Source organism: Parambassis ranga, chromosome 12, assembly GCF_900634625.1.
Source record: "Parambassis ranga chromosome 12, fParRan2.1, whole genome shotgun sequence".
NCBI classification, from domain to species: domain Eukaryota; kingdom Metazoa; phylum Chordata; class Actinopteri; family Ambassidae; genus Parambassis; species Parambassis ranga.
In genome coordinates, this window is record NC_041032.1 from 17,017,993 (window position 1) to 17,035,481 (window position 17,489).

At 51.6% G+C, this 17,489-nt stretch overlaps 2 protein-coding genes across 5 annotated transcripts in view; both read left to right on the forward strand.

The window, feature by feature from the left end:
- Nucleotides 1-1,713: 1,713 nt before the first annotated feature.
- On the forward strand, nucleotides 1,714-4,318 carry cfap53 (cilia and flagella associated protein 53). The gene is made up of 8 exons (XM_028417973.1): nucleotides 1,714-1,897; nucleotides 2,044-2,273; nucleotides 2,362-2,535; nucleotides 2,673-2,976; nucleotides 3,058-3,276; nucleotides 3,558-3,774; nucleotides 3,884-3,986; nucleotides 4,076-4,318. Exons 1-8 carry the CDS (start codon nucleotides 1,829-1,831, stop codon nucleotides 4,311-4,313), a joined length of 1,554 nt encoding a protein of 517 aa, XP_028273774.1. The 5' UTR covers nucleotides 1,714-1,828; the 3' UTR covers nucleotides 4,314-4,318.
- A 987-nt stretch (nucleotides 4,319-5,305) lies between these two features.
- The window catches only part of myo5b (myosin VB), a 21,892-nt gene continuing 9,708 nt past the window's right edge, over nucleotides 5,306-17,489 (forward strand). For 2 of the 4 annotated variants that reach the window (XM_028417606.1, XM_028417602.1), the window contains exons 1-16: nucleotides 6,040-6,368; nucleotides 12,614-12,724; nucleotides 13,629-13,800; nucleotides 13,878-14,022; nucleotides 14,254-14,410; nucleotides 14,487-14,630; nucleotides 14,994-15,075; nucleotides 15,146-15,253; nucleotides 15,327-15,436; nucleotides 15,518-15,783; nucleotides 15,862-15,943; nucleotides 16,036-16,176; nucleotides 16,466-16,588; nucleotides 16,759-16,842; nucleotides 16,914-17,051; nucleotides 17,117-17,214. In XM_028417606.1, coding sequence (XP_028273407.1) covers nucleotides 6,342-6,368; nucleotides 12,614-12,724; nucleotides 13,629-13,800; nucleotides 13,878-14,022; nucleotides 14,254-14,410; nucleotides 14,487-14,630; nucleotides 14,994-15,075; nucleotides 15,146-15,253; nucleotides 15,327-15,436; nucleotides 15,518-15,783; nucleotides 15,862-15,943; nucleotides 16,036-16,176; nucleotides 16,466-16,588; nucleotides 16,759-16,842; nucleotides 16,914-17,051; nucleotides 17,117-17,214 — 1,988 coding nt within the window. In that variant the 5' untranslated portion in view covers nucleotides 6,040-6,341. Of the gene's footprint in view, nucleotides 5,487-6,039; nucleotides 6,369-12,613; nucleotides 12,725-13,628; nucleotides 13,801-13,877; nucleotides 14,023-14,253; nucleotides 14,411-14,486; nucleotides 14,631-14,993; nucleotides 15,076-15,145; nucleotides 15,254-15,326; nucleotides 15,437-15,517; nucleotides 15,784-15,861; nucleotides 15,944-16,035; nucleotides 16,177-16,465; nucleotides 16,589-16,758; nucleotides 16,843-16,913; nucleotides 17,052-17,116; nucleotides 17,215-17,489 lie in introns of those variants that run through there. The other 2 variants (XM_028417603.1, XM_028417605.1) reach the window with 2 other exon arrangements.

Below are 17,489 nucleotides of genomic sequence, written 5' to 3' on the forward strand. Positions count from 1 at the left end.
AGGCCTCTGTGCTGACTGTCACTGAGTTCTCTGAGTTCTCCATGCCTCTGTGCTGACTGTCTCTGAGTTCTCTGAGTTCTCCATGCCTCTGTGCTGACTGTCTCTGAGTTCTCCATGCCTCTGTGCTGACTGTCTCTGAGTTCTCTGAGTTCTCCAGGCCTCTGTGCTGACTGTCACTGAGTTCTCTGAGTTCTCCATGCCTCTGTGCTGACTGTCTCTGAGTTCTCTGAGTTCTCCATGCCTCTGTGCTGACTGTCTCTGAGTTCTCCATGCCTCTGTGCTGACTGTCACTGAGTTCTCTGAGTTCTCCATGCCTCTGTGCTGACTGTCTCTGAGTTCTCTGAGTTCTCCATGCCTCTGTGCTGACTGTCTCTGAGTTCTCCATGCCTCTGTGCTGACTGTCTCTGAGTTCTCTGAGTTCTCCATGCCTCTGTGCTGACTGTCTCTGAGTTCTCCATGCCTCTGTGCTGACTGTCTCTGAGTTCTCTGAGTTCTCCAGGCCTCTGTGCTGACTGTCACTGAGTTCTCTGAGTTCTCCATGCCTCTGTGCTGACTGTCTCTGAGTTCTCCATGCCTCTGTGCTGACTGTCTGCTCTTGACCAGAACTGAAAACAAGTTCTAAAGAAGTGAGGGAAACAAAGGAGGGGGCGATAGAAGGCCCCGCCTCATAATGACGTCAACATGGCCCCATGGCTCCAGAATCACATTTAAACATCACATCATCTCAGAGTAAACTAGCCGAGCAACACCTGAGCATTTACAACCAATCAGCACACATTAACAAGAAGAGTGGAGGCTAAGGCCACGGACACTGTCAGAGTCCAGAATAACAGCTGATTTTAAGATCAAATTAAATTAAAGCTCGCACTCACCACGGAGCTCCTCCTGCTGCCTGTTGAAAATTAAATCCATCCTTTCTTTTCTCCAGAAGACTAAAGTCCATCTGTTCCAGTCCATCAATAAGTCTCTTCTGTGGACATGCTCAGAAAATGACGGCTCAGCAGAAGCAGTGGACACGGGGACAGACAGGGACACACAGGGACAGACAGGGACAGCCACAGACAGACAGCCCGGTCCTTCCCTCTGCTGGGACAGGCTAGCTAGCACATCGATCCGGTCTCCGGGTTCAGTTCGGACATTTTGCAGAGTGCCGCCGTTCAGGCTCTCGGAGTGTTTATCCAATCACAGGGCTCGGTCATGTCCAGTCCAGTGTAAGGCCTTCTGATTGGCTTTGAGGTCGCTGACTCGAGCTCTGATTGGCTGTTGACTGTGTCCGTTCACTCACAGCGCTGAGCCTGCTCTGCTGAGTCTGGAGGCGTTCGGCAGATTTCATAGAAATAAAACTACAAAATATAACATGTATGGCAGAGTTTAACATATACATACTGTCACCACAAACGAGTTGGTGTGGCGCACATAGCCTCCAACCCAGCTGATACACACACACACACTCACACACACACACACACACACACAGTGTGTCACGTGGCCTAAATAACTTCGGCTCCGCCCATAACCAATCAAACGGCTGAAAACATGTTTTGTCATTTTTACTCTAACGTGCTGGTTCTGTATGTAAACATGTGACGTAAACAACAACATCGACAGGAAGTAAAACAAATCTCTAAAAAACATAAATACGTGTACGCATGCGCAAATGCCGCTCTTCCTCATGGAGAAGCTCGTGTTTTTTCGCTCCCATGGCAACGGAACTCTGCGCCGTGGAGACCGTTGTGCTTCAACCACCGTGCGTCTGTGTGAGGTTCATAAAGCAGCTGGACAGACGAGGAGGAAGAGGAGGAAGAGGAGGAAACACCGGGACCGGACCATGCTGCTCAGTCAGAGAAGAAACAAATGCCGCGAGTTCAACGGACCGACGCCGCATTCAGTGGCTGTGGTGAGTTCATGTTTCAGACAGAGACAGACAGAGAGAGGCAGAGAGGGACAGAGACTGATGAAGACAGACAGAGACACAGACAGACAGGACTCTGCCGTGCTGTGGACAGGTACTGTGCAGTAGTTTAATTTGTTATTGTGTCACAGAGGGCCAAGTCCTCACCGCTGAGACCGGCAGATCATCTGATCCTGCTGAGACAGAGACAGGACGAGGCCCGGCAGAACTTCCTGGACCTCACAAAGAATCAGGTGACCTGTGATGTCACCGTGTCATGGCTGCAGAGCTCCGAGCGCCACTTCCTGAGGAGGGACGTCCAGAGACGAGTCCGAGCCGCTCTGGACCAACACGAGTCCCACATTGAGGACAGGAGGCACAGGTCTGTCCTCAGAAGTACTCAGATTACTTCAGTGGGTCACAATAGGACTTGTGTTTGGACTTTTGTGACTTGTCCTCTTCCTCCTCAGGCTCAGGCAGCTGCTGGAGGAGGAGGAGCAGCAGCTCCTGCAGGAGCTGGAGGAGAAGAAGGAGACGACGCTGGAGAGGCAGGCGAGGATGAGAGAGAAGGCCAAAGCTCTGAGGGAGAGGAGGGAGAGCGAGCGGCAGCAGCTGGTGTCCGACAAGCTGGAGCAGCAGTTCAGGTCTGAGGCTCCTGATCCACACACCAGAGGAGCCAGGTCCCGTTCAGGGGGCTTCCCATGGGTGTGGACCTCAAAGGTCACACTGGTCATGTGATCAGCTGAGTGTTGAGACCCTCATTGGTCCGTTCTGTGTGCAGGGAGCAGTGTGAGGAGCTGCGCAGCACCCTGATCAAACAGCGCGAGCGGCAAGTGTGTCAGGAGCGAGCCGCCCAGGTGAGCAGCCAGCGAGAGGAGGAGCGGCGGCGGCGGGAGGAGGAGTGGCTGTTGGAAGAGTTCTGGGAGGCCGACCGAAGGGCTAAAGAGGAGCAAGAGAGGCGGCGAGCTGAGAGCCGGCGGCAGAGAAACACCGAGCAGCTGACCGGCCTGAAGAGCCAGATGGAGGCCGGAGAGCAGCAGCGGGAGCAGCAGAGGAGGCTGAGGGAGGAGGAGGCGCAGCTGCTGGTCTGACACCACACCGCACCGTGACACCACTCATACCACCACACACATCAAACAGTGAGACGCTTTGTGCTGTGTTCTCAGGAGCAGCAGCGGCAGGCGGAGCTCCTGCAGGAGCAGCGGCGGCAGCAGCAGAAGCTGCACGACCAGAGGACGCAGCGGCGGCGGCTGGATCAGGGCCTCCGGCTGAAGATGAAGCGCCTGGCTCGAGAGCAGCAGGAGGAGCTGCAGCTGGACATGAACATCCTGAAGCAGCTGCTGCAGCAGGAGACTGACGAGAAACAGGAATCTGCTGAGAGGAAGGTAAGTGAACGCATCCCTGAGGCGTTCACAGTCTGCTGCACACACCAACAGCAGAAACACAAAGGCGAAGGCCAGCAGGTGGAGCCAGAGGGCTGGCTGTATGATCCTGTGTGAACCAGAGCATTTCTCCAGGACGCTTCTTGTCCCACAGGGGGCGCTCCAGAGACACTAACATGTAACATTGTAGATTGTGAGAAGCAGGGACCAATGAGAACGCACTGACTGATCATGTGACCAGAGTCCAGCGGCTGAGGTTCGACATGTGTGTGTGTTGCATTCAGGTGCAGCTGCGTGAGGAGCAGCACAGGTACCGGCAGTATCTGTGGGAGGAGCTGCAGCGGCAGAGGAGGGAGGAGGAGGAGATGGAGCAGCTGGTGGAGGAGCAGCTGAAGGAAGCCTTGGCCAAAAGGAAAGAGAAAAGCCGCCTGGAGCGAGAGGCCAGAGACCGCCTGATGGAGGAGGTGATGGAGGCTCGCCGCCTGCAGATTCAGCTCAAACGTAAGAAACCAGAGCGCCTCACAGACTCTGAACACTCACAGAGAACCACCTGATCCTTCTAGAATTACTTTGGTTCCTGATGTCCTTAAACATCTCGTTGTGTCCGTAGTGGAGGAAAACCTGCAGCGGCAGGCGGAGCTGCACAGGGAGAGGGAGGAGCTGGAGAGGGAGGTGGAGGAGGTGAAGCTGGAGGATGAGGAGCAGAGGAGACGGTAGAACTGCAGCTGGCATGTTGGCTCTTCCTGTTTGTGTGTGACATCACAGTGATGCGTCTCTCTCTCTCTCTCTCTCTGTCTTGCAGCGTGCGTCAGGCCGCCGTGGCCCACCAGGGGGGGCTGCGGGCTCAGGTGGAGCAGCAGCAGGAGCGCCGCAGCCAGGAGCGAGCTCAGGCTGTCCGGGAGCACCAGCAGGGTCTGATGCTGCAGCAGCTCTACGACAGCAGGAAGGAGCAGATCCTGTCACGACCCGCAGCCGACTGCAGCCACCCCTTCAGGAGGGCGGGCCGGTCTGCACCCACACACCACCCGGACCCCAACTGATCACTGTGCACAGGACCGACGCTGTGTGTGAACACACCGCCGCATGTTTGTGTACTACAAGGCATTAAAGAGCTGAAACACACACACTGAGTCAGCAGCTGTTTACTGAGGGTGTTCCACTGAGTCGGAGCTTTTATTGTGAAAGATGTGGTCATGTGACCGAGCGCTCAGAAGACAGACACTGAGCTGATCAGAACGCCGTGCTTCACATAAATGACCCGTTCTGGATGATCCTCTGTAAAACTGTCAGTACCATGCTAACAGGTTAGCTGGTTAGCTTTGAAAGGTCAAAGGTCACCCTGTGACACATCATGATGGTCTGCGTTCTAATGAACCATCTGTGACATCACACAGGTTTCTGACAGTTCATCCAATCAGCATGGCCCCTCCCTGTGACACACCTGGGTGTCTGCTGACTTCCCATGATCCTTCACTCTGTGCGGACATGGACCATAAAGGGGGCTCCTCTGATTTATCCTGGGGCCCCGTGACAGATGGACACAGCCCTGCAGGAGCTAGAGAATGATACGGTGACGACACTGTGGTGTGTGTCCACACACTGACACACACACTTACACAACAGCCACCTGGAGACAGGGTGGCCAAAAAAAAACAAACACCTCAACACAAACGAAACAACAGGTGTGTGTGTGAGTGTGTGTGTGTGTGTGTGTGTGTCTGTGTGTCTGTGTGTGTGAGGACAGTTCCTGAGCAGAGATCTGACCTCAGTCCTCCAGGAGCTGCTGAGGTGTAGCACATGTTTGTTTTTGGAGCCTCTGTGGTTGGCCGTGGTGTGTGTGTGTGTCTGTGTCTGTGTGTGGTGTGTGTGTCTGTGTGTGGTGTGTGTGTCTGTGTGTGTCTGTGTCTGTGTGTGGTGTGCGTGGAGGCGTGTAGCGTGAAGGCATGGCGGTGTAGCAGCACGGAGGGACAGGCCTGCAGTGGGTGGAGCGGCGTGTTGTCAGATTGAGCTCATTCCAGCAGAAGGAGCGGTTTGGGAGTGGACTCATTAGCTGAATAATCAGTGAGCACAGACAGGTCTGATCTGCTGCTGCTCACACACACACACTGATGCTGCTTCACACCACCAGGCTCTGATTTATGGATCATCTATTTATTGATCATCTGCTGATCATCTGCTGAGCTGGGAGGATGGATTATTACCCCTATGTGAAGGTAAGGAGCTTTTATGAGCTGAGGGTTAAGTTAACACTGTGAGTGTGGCCACATTACACAATGTGTCTGATAACACGACTGACACACACACACACACACAGACACACACACACACACAGACACACACACACGAAGCTTTGATTGACTTTATGTGGAAAAACCTGTGTGTTTCCTCTGAGTGGAAAATGTTCACAGGTTCAGCCTCAAAGCTGTGTGAGTGTGTGTGTGAGTGTGTGTGTGAGTGTGAGTGTGCGTTTCTTTGTTGTGTTAGTACACAGATGCACCTTTTCAGCTTTGCTCCCTGGAAACCTTTTCCTGACAAACCAGAACAGCAACAACTGAGTGCCTGTGTTGTTGTTATTATTATTATTATTATTATTATTATTGTTATTATTATTAGTAAGGATTCAGCCAATCAGCAGGCAGTGACCTCGCAGGGTTTTCTGGGGACCGTCAGTGGGGCTGCGAGCCTTATGCTGGGGAGTGTGTGTGTGTGTGTGTGTGTGTACAGTAGAAACCTGGCTGGGATCCAGGAAGCAGTCAGTCCGCGGCCAGTGTGGCGCACAGGAAGAACCGGCCTCCTCCTCCACCTGCGGCTCTCTCTGCGCTTTGTGACCGAATTTCTGGAACTTGTTGCGGTTCGGGTCCGTCTGAGGCTCGTGTGAAGCTTCGCGTAAAGGTCGGATCGGTACCGGAGGGAAACTCCAGGAAGGCGCGCGTCCGGTCAGAAGGGAACAAAGTGACCGAAACTCGGAGACACCTGCCGCGCGCGCGCTGGTTCTGAACCGAGCCGGAACTTCACGGGACCCTGATGGATCTCTAGTGGAGGCCGTGTGTGTGTGATCGATCGGGACCATGTCTGTGAACGAGCTGTACACGAAGGTGAGTTCCCGCTCCGCTCCCACCTGGAAAACACCTGCCGCTCACTTCCAGCCCGTTCTAACAGCTCTGACGGACCAAGTAGAACACGTCCGCTCTGCAGCACCTGTTGGCCCACCTGCTGACCGTGTTCCGGTCTCAGCCGGACAGAATCTGAACAGGGAAACCGTGCAGATGATTTCACATGAGCCCGACACCGCGGAGAGTTCTACAGTCAGGCTGTTGACTGGAGCTCGGTGAGAGGCACCAAACACCGTGACGTCATCATCAATCACCTGATCATTGAACCTTTAATTTAACTGATCAGTAATGAAACGTGACTCATAGATAGTTAAATCCGAAGAACTTTGATGCTCCAGAAGTTTCAGGCTGTGATGACTTCATGCACAGGTGCATTATGGGAAGTGTAGGCTGATGATGAGCTTTGGTTGTCGTGGTCTGTCAGAGCTGCAGCTGTTCTGTGGACAGAGTGGTTCTGGAGGTCCTCTGTCTGTCTGTGTCTGATGGTCTGTCCTCTGTTGTTTTGTCCAGCTGTCAGTGTGACATCACTTCCTGTTTGCATGCTGCCTTCACATATGAGTGTAAATGTCTCCCTGGAAACATGAGGACGAAGGTTAAAGGATGAGAACTTGTACAGTGACACTCTGCTGGATTAGATCAGATTAATCAATACTTGTTATTACCTCTGATTACAGTCGGGCCATCTGTGTGTGCGGCTCTGTAATCCTCCTCCTCATTAAGTAGGGCCACTTAGAGCTGCCGCCAGCTTCAGGCCGGCGGCTCCATCTGCTCATGTGCAGCTGCATCATCATCCGTCTGAACGTGTCTGTCTGTGTGTGATGTCATAAAATAATACCCAGCATGCAGCAGGGATTGAACCAGCAACCTTAAGCTTAGTGGACAGCTGCTCTACCAGCCGAACTACTGAACTCTGCTTCCTGTTGATGAGTTTAAAAATGCTGGAACCTTCAACCATCAGCAGCATCCTCTCTGTAAGCTCCGCCCACAAACGCTCCCCAAGGTGTGTGTGTGTTACACAAGGGTGAGGAAGTGTATGAGTTCATGAAGTTATGAAGTCAATACACAGCTATTGATGAACTGGTAGGTTTCAGGTACAAATCCTGAACATGCTCTGATTGGTTGGTGCAGCCCACTACTGTGCAGAGCGCCCTCTAGGCGAGCTGCAGGCCGCTCTGCGGAGCCTCTGCAGGCCGCTCTGCGGAGCCTCTGCAGGAGGCTCTGTGGAGGCGACCTTTGCCCGTAGCACTCTGCTGCGCGCCGCCTGCAGATCAAAGTTCCTCGACAGGGAGCTGTTGTTCAGACACACCCAGACTTCACCCTCAGGCTGATGTCACTGTGCTGGCTCATCGCTGGGCGGAGCCTCCGCTCACCTGTGCGGCTCAGAATGGAAACCTGAGACAGGCGAGCTGCTCTCAGGGTGGTGGGAAAGGCCGCCGGCGTGACGTCAGCTGTTCCAGGCTTTCATTCATTCAGAACCTGCAGAACCACTTTGGTCTGCCCCCCCCCCTGCCCCTCCCCCCCTGAGTGTACAAACAAAGCAGGAAACACACACTGCTCCTGGGCTGCTAGCATTAGCATTAGCCAGTCAGTCAGACCCTGCAGTCAATTTATTGATCAAAGATCATTTATTATCCTCAGCTGAGCTTCACAATAAAAACCTCTGTAGAGGTTTGAATTGTTGTTTCTCTCTCCTGTCACATGGTCAGCCAGTGTGTTCTCATTGGTCCTCTACACACACACACACTCACACACACTCCATCCTGTCTGCAGGCAGAGTGTGTGTGTGTGTGTCTGCAGTCAGAGTGTGTGTGTAGAATCTCTCAGGTGTTCAGACAGAGATCAGCTGCAGGAAGCTGCAGGTCAGACAGAGACTCTGAGTGTTGGTCATGTGACTCCATCATGGCGTCCTGCTGAGGAGGACAGGACTTTAGATTTTACTGAATATTCTTGGAGTGGACTCTTTATTTTGATGCAGTCCTGCAGAATAAGTGAAGCTTGGATTGGTTGTTGTTTTACGGTGTGTGTTGCTGAGCTGCAGCCTGGACTTCCTGTTTTGTGCTGCGACTCAGAGACGTGTCTTCACCATGAAAACCAGCCTGCAGCTCGCTGGAGCTGTTTACATGTTATTGATCAGTGATCAGTGACATGTTGTCTGTCCACATACAGCCAGGACTGTGTGAGGCTGTGTGTGGGACAGCCCCTCCCCCACTCACATGCATTCCTGTGTGCAGAGAGCCGTTCACCCTTTAGTGTGTGTGTGTGTGTGTGTGTGTCCTCATTACACTCTTTCCTGCTGAGATGCTTAACATGGAAGCAACATGCTGCTCAGCCATTGGACGCTGTCTGACGCTGTCCCAGATAATCACACACACACACACTCCTGTGATTGGCCGTCCTGCATGAATGGACAGCTTTCAGTGGACAGAGACGCTGTGACACGATGAGCTTTAAGCCGTTTAGTGTACATTAGTATAAAACCTGCAGATCTTGAATTGATTATTGAATCATTCACTAATGATTGATCAGGTATTACACTCCAGCTGATAAATATGATGCAGATCTGTGTGTGTGTGTGTGTGTGTGTGTGTGTGTGTGTGTGTGTGTGTGTGTGACTTCCTGCACTTTTATCAGCTTCACGGTCAAAGTCTTCGACAGTTTCCTTCCTTTTCTGACAGAATGTAACCTTGAATCCTCAGGAGTATCAAACCGTTTCTGACACATGCTGTCACAATGCTCAGTCACAGGTGGAGGTGTTAGACAGCAGGGTGGAGACCACAGGGGTCTCTGTATGGTCAGTTTGGGTCACATGACCTCTAGTGGTTCCTGACTGTATGTAAATGACCTGCTGGTTTCAGTGGAGGAAAATTTGCATAAAAGGACACATGTGTGACATCATGTGATCAGCTGATGTCAGTTTTAATCTCTGCAGACTGAAGAGTTCACTGGACAACAGGAAACATGACAACATGATGCACACAACAAGCACAAAGAACCACAACACAAGCACAAAGAACCACAGCACAACAACAAAGAACCACACAACAAGCACAAAGAACCACAACACAACAACAAAGAACCACACAACAAGCACAAAGAACCACAACACAAGCACAAAGAACCACAACACAAGCACAAAGAACCACACAACAAGCACACAGAACCACAAAACAACAACAAAGAACCACAACACAAGCACAAAGAACCACACAAGCACAAAGAACCACAACACAAGCACAACACAACAAGCACAAAGAACCACAACACAACAACAAAGAACCACACAACAAGCACAAAGAACCACACAACAAGCACAACACAACAAGCACAAAGAACCACAACACAAGCACACAGAACCACAAAACAACAACAAAGAACCACAACACAAGCACAAAGAACCACACAAGCACAAAGAACCACAACACAAGCACAACACAACAAGCACAAAGAACCACAACACAACAACAAAGAACCACACAACAAGCACAAAGAACCACACAACAAGCACAACACAACAAGCACAAAGAACCACAACACAAGCACAAAGAACCACACAACAAGCACAAAGAACCACAACACAAGCACAACACAACAAGCACAAAGAACCACAACACAAGCACAAAGAACCACACAACAAGCACAACACAACAAGCACAAAGAACCACAAAACAACAACAAAGAACCACAAAACAACAACAAAGAACCACACAACAAGCACAAAGAACCACAACACAAGCACAAAGAACCACACAACAACCACAAAGAACCACACAACAACCACAAAGAACCACACAACAAGCACAAAGAACCACACAACAACCACAAAGAACCACACAACAAGCACAAAGAACCACAACACAAGCACAACACAACAAGCACAAAGAACCACAACACAAGCACAAAGAACCACACAACAACCACAAAGAACCACACAACACAAGCACAAAGAACCACACAACAAGCACAAAGAACCACACAACAACCACAAAGAACCACACAACAAGCACAAAGAACCACACAACAAGCACAAAGAACCACACAACAAGCACAAAGAACCACAACACAAGCACAACACAACAAGCACAAAGAACCACAACACAAGCACAAAGAACCACAACACAACAACAAAGAACCACACAACAAGCACAAAGAACCACACAACAAGCACAACACAACAAGCACAAAGAACCACAAAACAACAACAAAGAACCACACAACAAGCACAAAGAACCACAACACAAGCACAAAGAACCACACAACAACCACAAAGAACCACACAACACAAGCACAAAGAACCACACAACAAGCACAAAGAACCACACAACAACCACAAAGAACCACAACACAAGCACAAAGAACCTCAACACAACAACAAAGAACCACACAACAAGCACAAAGAACCACAACACAACCACAAAGAACCACAACACAACAACAAAGAACCACACAACAAGCACAAAGAACCACACAACAAGCACAAAGAACCACACAACAAGCACAACACAACAAGCACAAAGAACCACAAAACAACAACAAAGAACCACAAAACAACAACAAAGAACCACACAACAAGCACAAAGAACCACAACACAAGCACAAAGAACCACACAACAACCACAAAGAACCACACAACAACCACAAAGAACCACACAACAAGCACAAAGAACCACACAACAACCACAAAGAACCACACAACAAGCACAAAGAACCACAACACAAGCACAACACAACAAGCACAAAGAACCACAACACAAGCACAAAGAACCACACAACAACCACAAAGAACCACACAACACAAGCACAAAGAACCACACAACAAGCACAAAGAACCACACAACAACCACAAAGAACCACACAACAAGCACAAAGAACCACACAACAAGCACAAAGAACCACACAACAAGCACAAAGAACCACAACACAAGCACAACACAACAAGCACAAAGAACCACAACACAAGCACAAAGAACCACAACACAACAACAAAGAACCACACAACAAGCACAAAGAACCACACAACAAGCACAACACAACAAGCACAAAGAACCACAAAACAACAACAAAGAACCACACAACAAGCACAAAGAACCACAACACAAGCACAAAGAACCACACAACAACCACAAAGAACCACACAACACAAGCACAAAGAACCACACAACAAGCACAAAGAACCACACAACAACCACAAAGAACCACAACACAAGCACAAAGAACCTCAACACAACAACAAAGAACCACACAACAAGCACAAAGAACCACAACACAACCACAAAGAACCACAACACAAGCACAAAGAACCACACAACAAGCACAAAGAACCACAACACAAGCACAAAGAATGCCACAACAAGCACAAAGACCCACACAAGCACAAAGAACTACAACACAACAAGCACAAAGAACCACAACACAAGCACAAAGAACCACAACACAAGCACAAAGAACCACACAACAAGCACAAAGAACCACACAACAAGCACAAAGAACCACAAACATCCTCAGACACAGTGAGCGGTGGTTCTTTGCAGCGGTGCAGTGTGTTGTGGCTCAGGTTGTGTTTTCTTCCTGGCCTGATGCTGCTCAGAGTTTCTGCAGCTCGATGCTTTTATTCTGAGTCAGGAATGAATTCAGTGAAATGAGGACATGAGGAGGACTTCCTGTCTCTCAGGTCCACTCTCACTGATGGAGGAGGACGTCTGAGCGCGCCGACGGTGCACATCGTGCTTGTGTTGGGTTGGACGCTGCGTCTCATCGTGGGTTTCTGCAGTGATTAGCCGGGAGCTGATGACGCCTTTGATCAGAGTGCAAACAGATGAACTGACCCTGATAACCGACAGCAGCTCTCCGTATCTCCGAGTCCTCACTGTTATCATGTGATCAGCCTGCCGAGGCTCAGACTGTCCTCTCATTGGCTGCTGAGAGTCTCAGATGTGTGAGCCCAGGATGCATGTCTTCAGGTCCGTCCTGTCCTCAGGCCGAGGTCTGTTTAAGGGTAAAGGTCCAAACTCTGGTGCAGATTTGTGTCGTTTTCTGTCCGTGCCTAACTGTGACCAATCAGGTGCAGGCTGTCTGCTGTCGCCATGGTCGGCCATCTTGTCTTTTACATGTTTGAGTAAACGTCAGCAACAGTGAATGAATGAGTGTGAAGTAACTGACAGACATCAGCTGTTTCAGCCTGTCATCATGTTTCCTCCAGCCAATCATCAGACTCTGTGTGTGTGTTTCAGCACACTCGGGTGTGGATCCCGGACCCTGAGGATGTGTGGAAGGCTGCAGAGATCACCAAAGACTACAAAGAGGGGGAGCCAGTCCTCCACCTGCGACTGGAGGATGAAACGGTGACACACACACACACACACACACACACACACAGACACACACACGCAGACAGACACACACACACACAGACACACACACACACACGTACACACACACACAGACACAGACACAGACACACACACAGACACACACGCAGACAGACACACACACACACAGACACACACACACGCAGACAGACAGACACACACACAGACACACACACACACAGACACAGACACACACACAGACACACACGTACACGTACACACACACACACACACAGACACACACACACAGACAGACACACACACACACAGACACACACACACACACGTACACACACACACAGACACAGACACAGACACACACACAGACACACACGCAGACAGACACACACACACACACACACAGACACACATACACGCAGACAGACAGACACACACACGTACACACACACACAGACACACACACACACAGACACACACAGACACACACACAGACACACACGTACACGTACACACACACACACACACAGACACACACACACACAGACACACACACGCAGACAGACAGACACAGACACACACACACAGACACACACACAGACACACACACGCAGACAGACAGACACACACACACAGACACAGACACACACACAGACACACACACAGACACGTACACACACACACAGACACACACGCAGACAGACACACACACACGCAGACAGACAGACACACACACACAGACACACACACGTACACACACACAGACACACAGACACACACACAGACACACACACACACAGACACACACACGCAGACAGACAGACACAGACACACAGACACACACACACACACACACAGACACACACACACAGCTCATTGATCCTTTGACATTATTGATTTCCATGTGTTGGTCCTGCAGGTCCTGGAGTATGCAGTCGGTCCAAAGAGTAACCCTCTTCCCTTCCTCCGTAACCCCGACATCCTGGTGGGGGAGAACGACCTCACCGCCCTCAGTTACCTGCACGAGCCGGCGGTGCTGCACAATCTGCGCGTCCGCTTCCTGGAGTCCAACCACATCTACACGTACTGCGGTCAGCCGCCGCTCTGAGGTCATCGTTACACACAGAGGTTGATGGTTTGTGTGACTGATTCCTGTGTGTGTCCTCAGGCATCGTGCTGGTGGCCATCAACCCGTACGAGCAGCTGCAGATCTACGGAGAGGAGGTCATCAACGCCTACAGCGGCCAGAACATGGGCGACATGGACCCTCACATATTCGCTGTGGCTGAGGAAGCTTTCAAGCAGATGGCCAGGTACACACAGACAGACACACACAGACACACACACACACAGACAGACACACAGACACACACGTACACACACAGACACACACACACACACAGACAGACACACAGACACACACACAGACACACACTCAGACACACACACACAGACACACACACAGACACACACGCACAGACACACACACACAGACACACACGCCTCATGTGAGCGTGGTACGTGCTGAACTCTCTGGTTTGCAGAGATGAGAGGAATCAGTCCATCATCGTGAGCGGGGAATCAGGAGCGGGAAAAACTGTTTCTGCAAAGTACGCCATGCGATACTTCGCCACTGTGGGCGGCTCCGCTAACGACACCAACGTGGAGGAGAAGGTCCTGGCCTCCAGTCCCATCATGGAGGTCAGACAGGAAGCCTGTTAGCTTAGCATATCTTGGAAATGTGTGTCCAGCTGTTTCTGATAGGTTTTCCCATCAGGCCATTGGAAACGCTAAAACCACTCGGAATGACAACAGCAGTCGCTTTGGGAAGTACATCCAGATCGGCTTCAGCAGACGCTACCACATCATCGGAGCCAACATGAGGACGTACCTGCTGGAGAAGTCCCGCGTGGTCTTTCAGGTGAGTGTTGGATGGATGCTGTCTGTCTGTCTGCCTGTCTGTCTGCCTGTCTCTCTGTCTGTCTGTCTCTCTGCCTGTCTGTCTGCCTCTCAGTCTCTCTGTCTCTGTCTGTCTGTCTCTCTGTCTGTCTGTCTGTCTCTCTGCCTGTCTCTCTGTCTGTCTGCCTGTCAGTCTCTCTGTCTGCCTGTCTGTCTGTCTGTCAGTCTCTCTGTCTCTCTGTCTGCCTGTCTGTCTGTCTCTCTGCCTGTCTCTCTGTCTGTCTCTCTGCCTGCCTCTCTGTCTGTCTCTCTGCCTGTCTCTCTGCCTGCCCGTCTGTCTGTCTCTGTTGTAAACACGCTGTGACTGGGTTCCTCCTGTTTGCAGGCCGAGGATGAGAGGAACTACCACATCTTCTACCAGCTGTGCGCCTCGGCCACGTTAGCGGAGTTCCGGGAGCTCAGCCTGAGTGAGTGTGTCCCTGCACAGTCTGTCAGGATCCAGGTTTGAGTCTGACTGGAGCTTTTGTGTCTGTTCAGCCAGTGCAGAAGACTTCACGTACACGTCTCTAGGAGAGAACATCTTCATCGAGGGCGTGAACGACGCCGAAGACTTCAAAAAGACCAGAGAGGCCTTCACACTGCTGGGTGAGGACACACACCTCCCCTCAGTGCAGCAGCGCCCCCTGCTGTCTGAGGCTAACGCTGTGTGTGTGTGCAGGTGTGAAGGACAGCACTCAGAGCAGCATCTTCAAAATCATGGCCTCCATCCTGCACCTGGGCAACATCGAGATCCGCTCAGAGAGGGACGGCGAGTCGAGTCACATCGCGGTGCGTCCCTCTGACGGCGTCACGTGACCTCAGCTCATTGCAGGTGTTCTCTCTGACAGCGAAGCTCTGTGTGTGTTGCAGAGGAACGACCTCCACCTGCAGCACTTCTGCCGGCTGCTGGGCGTGGAGCTGCAGCAGATGGAGCACTGGCTCTGCCACAGGAAGCTGGTGACGGCGACAGAGACATACGTGAAGACCATGTCCAGCAAGCAGGCCACCAACGCCCGCGATGCGCTCGCCAAACACATCTACGCTCGCATGTTCGACTGGATCGTGGAGCACATCAACACGGCGCTGCAGGCGTCCTCCAAGCAGCACTCCTTCATCGGAGTCCTGGACATCTACGGGTACGAAGACAGAGGCACGCTCACCGTCTGTTTACTTCGCTGTAATAAGTGTGTGTGTGTGTGTGTGTGTGTGCGCAGGTTTGAGACGTTTGAGGTGAACAGCTTCGAGCAGTTCTGCATCAACTACGCCAACGAGAAGCTGCAGCAGCAGTTTAACTCTGTGAGTGTTACAGCCTGATGGGTGTGTGTGTGTCTGTGTGTGTGTCTGTGTGTGTGTGTGAGAGAGATTCTGACCTGCTGCTCCACCCACAGCACGTCTTCAAGCTGGAGCAGGAGGAGTACATGAAGGAGCAGATCCCCTGGACTCTGATTGACTTCTACGACAACCAGCCGTGCATCGACCTGATCGAGGCCCGGCTCGGCATCCTGGACCTGCTGGATGAGGAGTGCAAAGTAAGACTAGTGATGATGATGATGATGAGGATGATGAGGATGATGAGGATGATGATGATGAGGATGATGAGGATGATGAGGATGATGAGGATGAGGATGATGATGATGATGATGATGATGATGATGATGATGATGATGATGAGGATGATGAGGATGATGAGGATGATGATGATGAGGATGATGATGATGATGATGATGATGATGATGATGATGATGATGAGGATGATGATGATGATGATGATGAGGAACAGCCTGGATCTGATAAATCTGACTTGTTGCTGTGCTGCAGGTGCCAAAGGGGACCGACCAGAACTGGGCCCAGAAGCTCTACAAACAGCACTCCAGCAGCGCTCACTTCCAGAAACCTCGCATGTCCAACACGGCCTTCATCATCATACACTTCGCTGACAAGGTGAGAGGACGGCCGCCATCTTCTTTTCCTAAATGAATGAAAAGCGGAACATGATGAACAGAGGGCAGAACGCTCAGCGGTCAGCTGACCCTGATCATGTGACACTGCTCTGCGGGCCTCCTCCTGGCTCCGTGCTCGGTCCGCTCCCTCCTAAAGCTCTGTTCTCTCAGGTGGAGTATCAGTGCGAAGGCTTCCTGGAAAAGAACAGAGACACCGTCTACGAGGAGCAGATCAACATCCTGAAGGCCAGCCAGGTAGGACCTGGAACCAGAACCAGGACTCAGTCAGTGAGTGTGAGTGTGTGATCAGCTGCTGTCCCTCTCAGTTCCAGCTGGTTGCAGATCTATTTCACGACAAAGACGACGTGCCCTCCTCCTCCAAGCCATCCAGAGTGAACGTGCGGTCGTTGAAGACCGTCCCCAAAGCTCCCAACAAGGAGCACAGGAAGTCGGTGGGCCACCAGGTGAGGCTCCGCCCATCATTGCCAGGTGTGACGCTGCTGGTGCTCAGCGTGTCTGTCTGTTTCAGTTCCGCAGCTCTCTGCATCTCCTCATGGACACGCTGAACGCCACCACGCCGCACTACGTCCGCTGCGTCAAACCCAATGACGTCAAGGAGGCCTTCTCGTGAGTCCACACTCGCCACATGAACACCGCCAAATATGGGCTTCCCTGTGGGGGGGGGGGGTGAGTGTAAATAGAAATGGGGGAGTCCTCTGTGAGGGTCTGTCCGGAGCCTGACCAGACATGACTCCAAATATGGGCAGAGGCGCAGAGGGTGATGCTACTGAGGGGGCGGAGCCTGCCAGCCCACCAGGGGCGGAGCCTGCCAGCCCACCAGGGGCGGAGCCCGCCAGCCCACCAGGGGCAGAACGATTTTTAACCCGACAGTGTGACTCAGC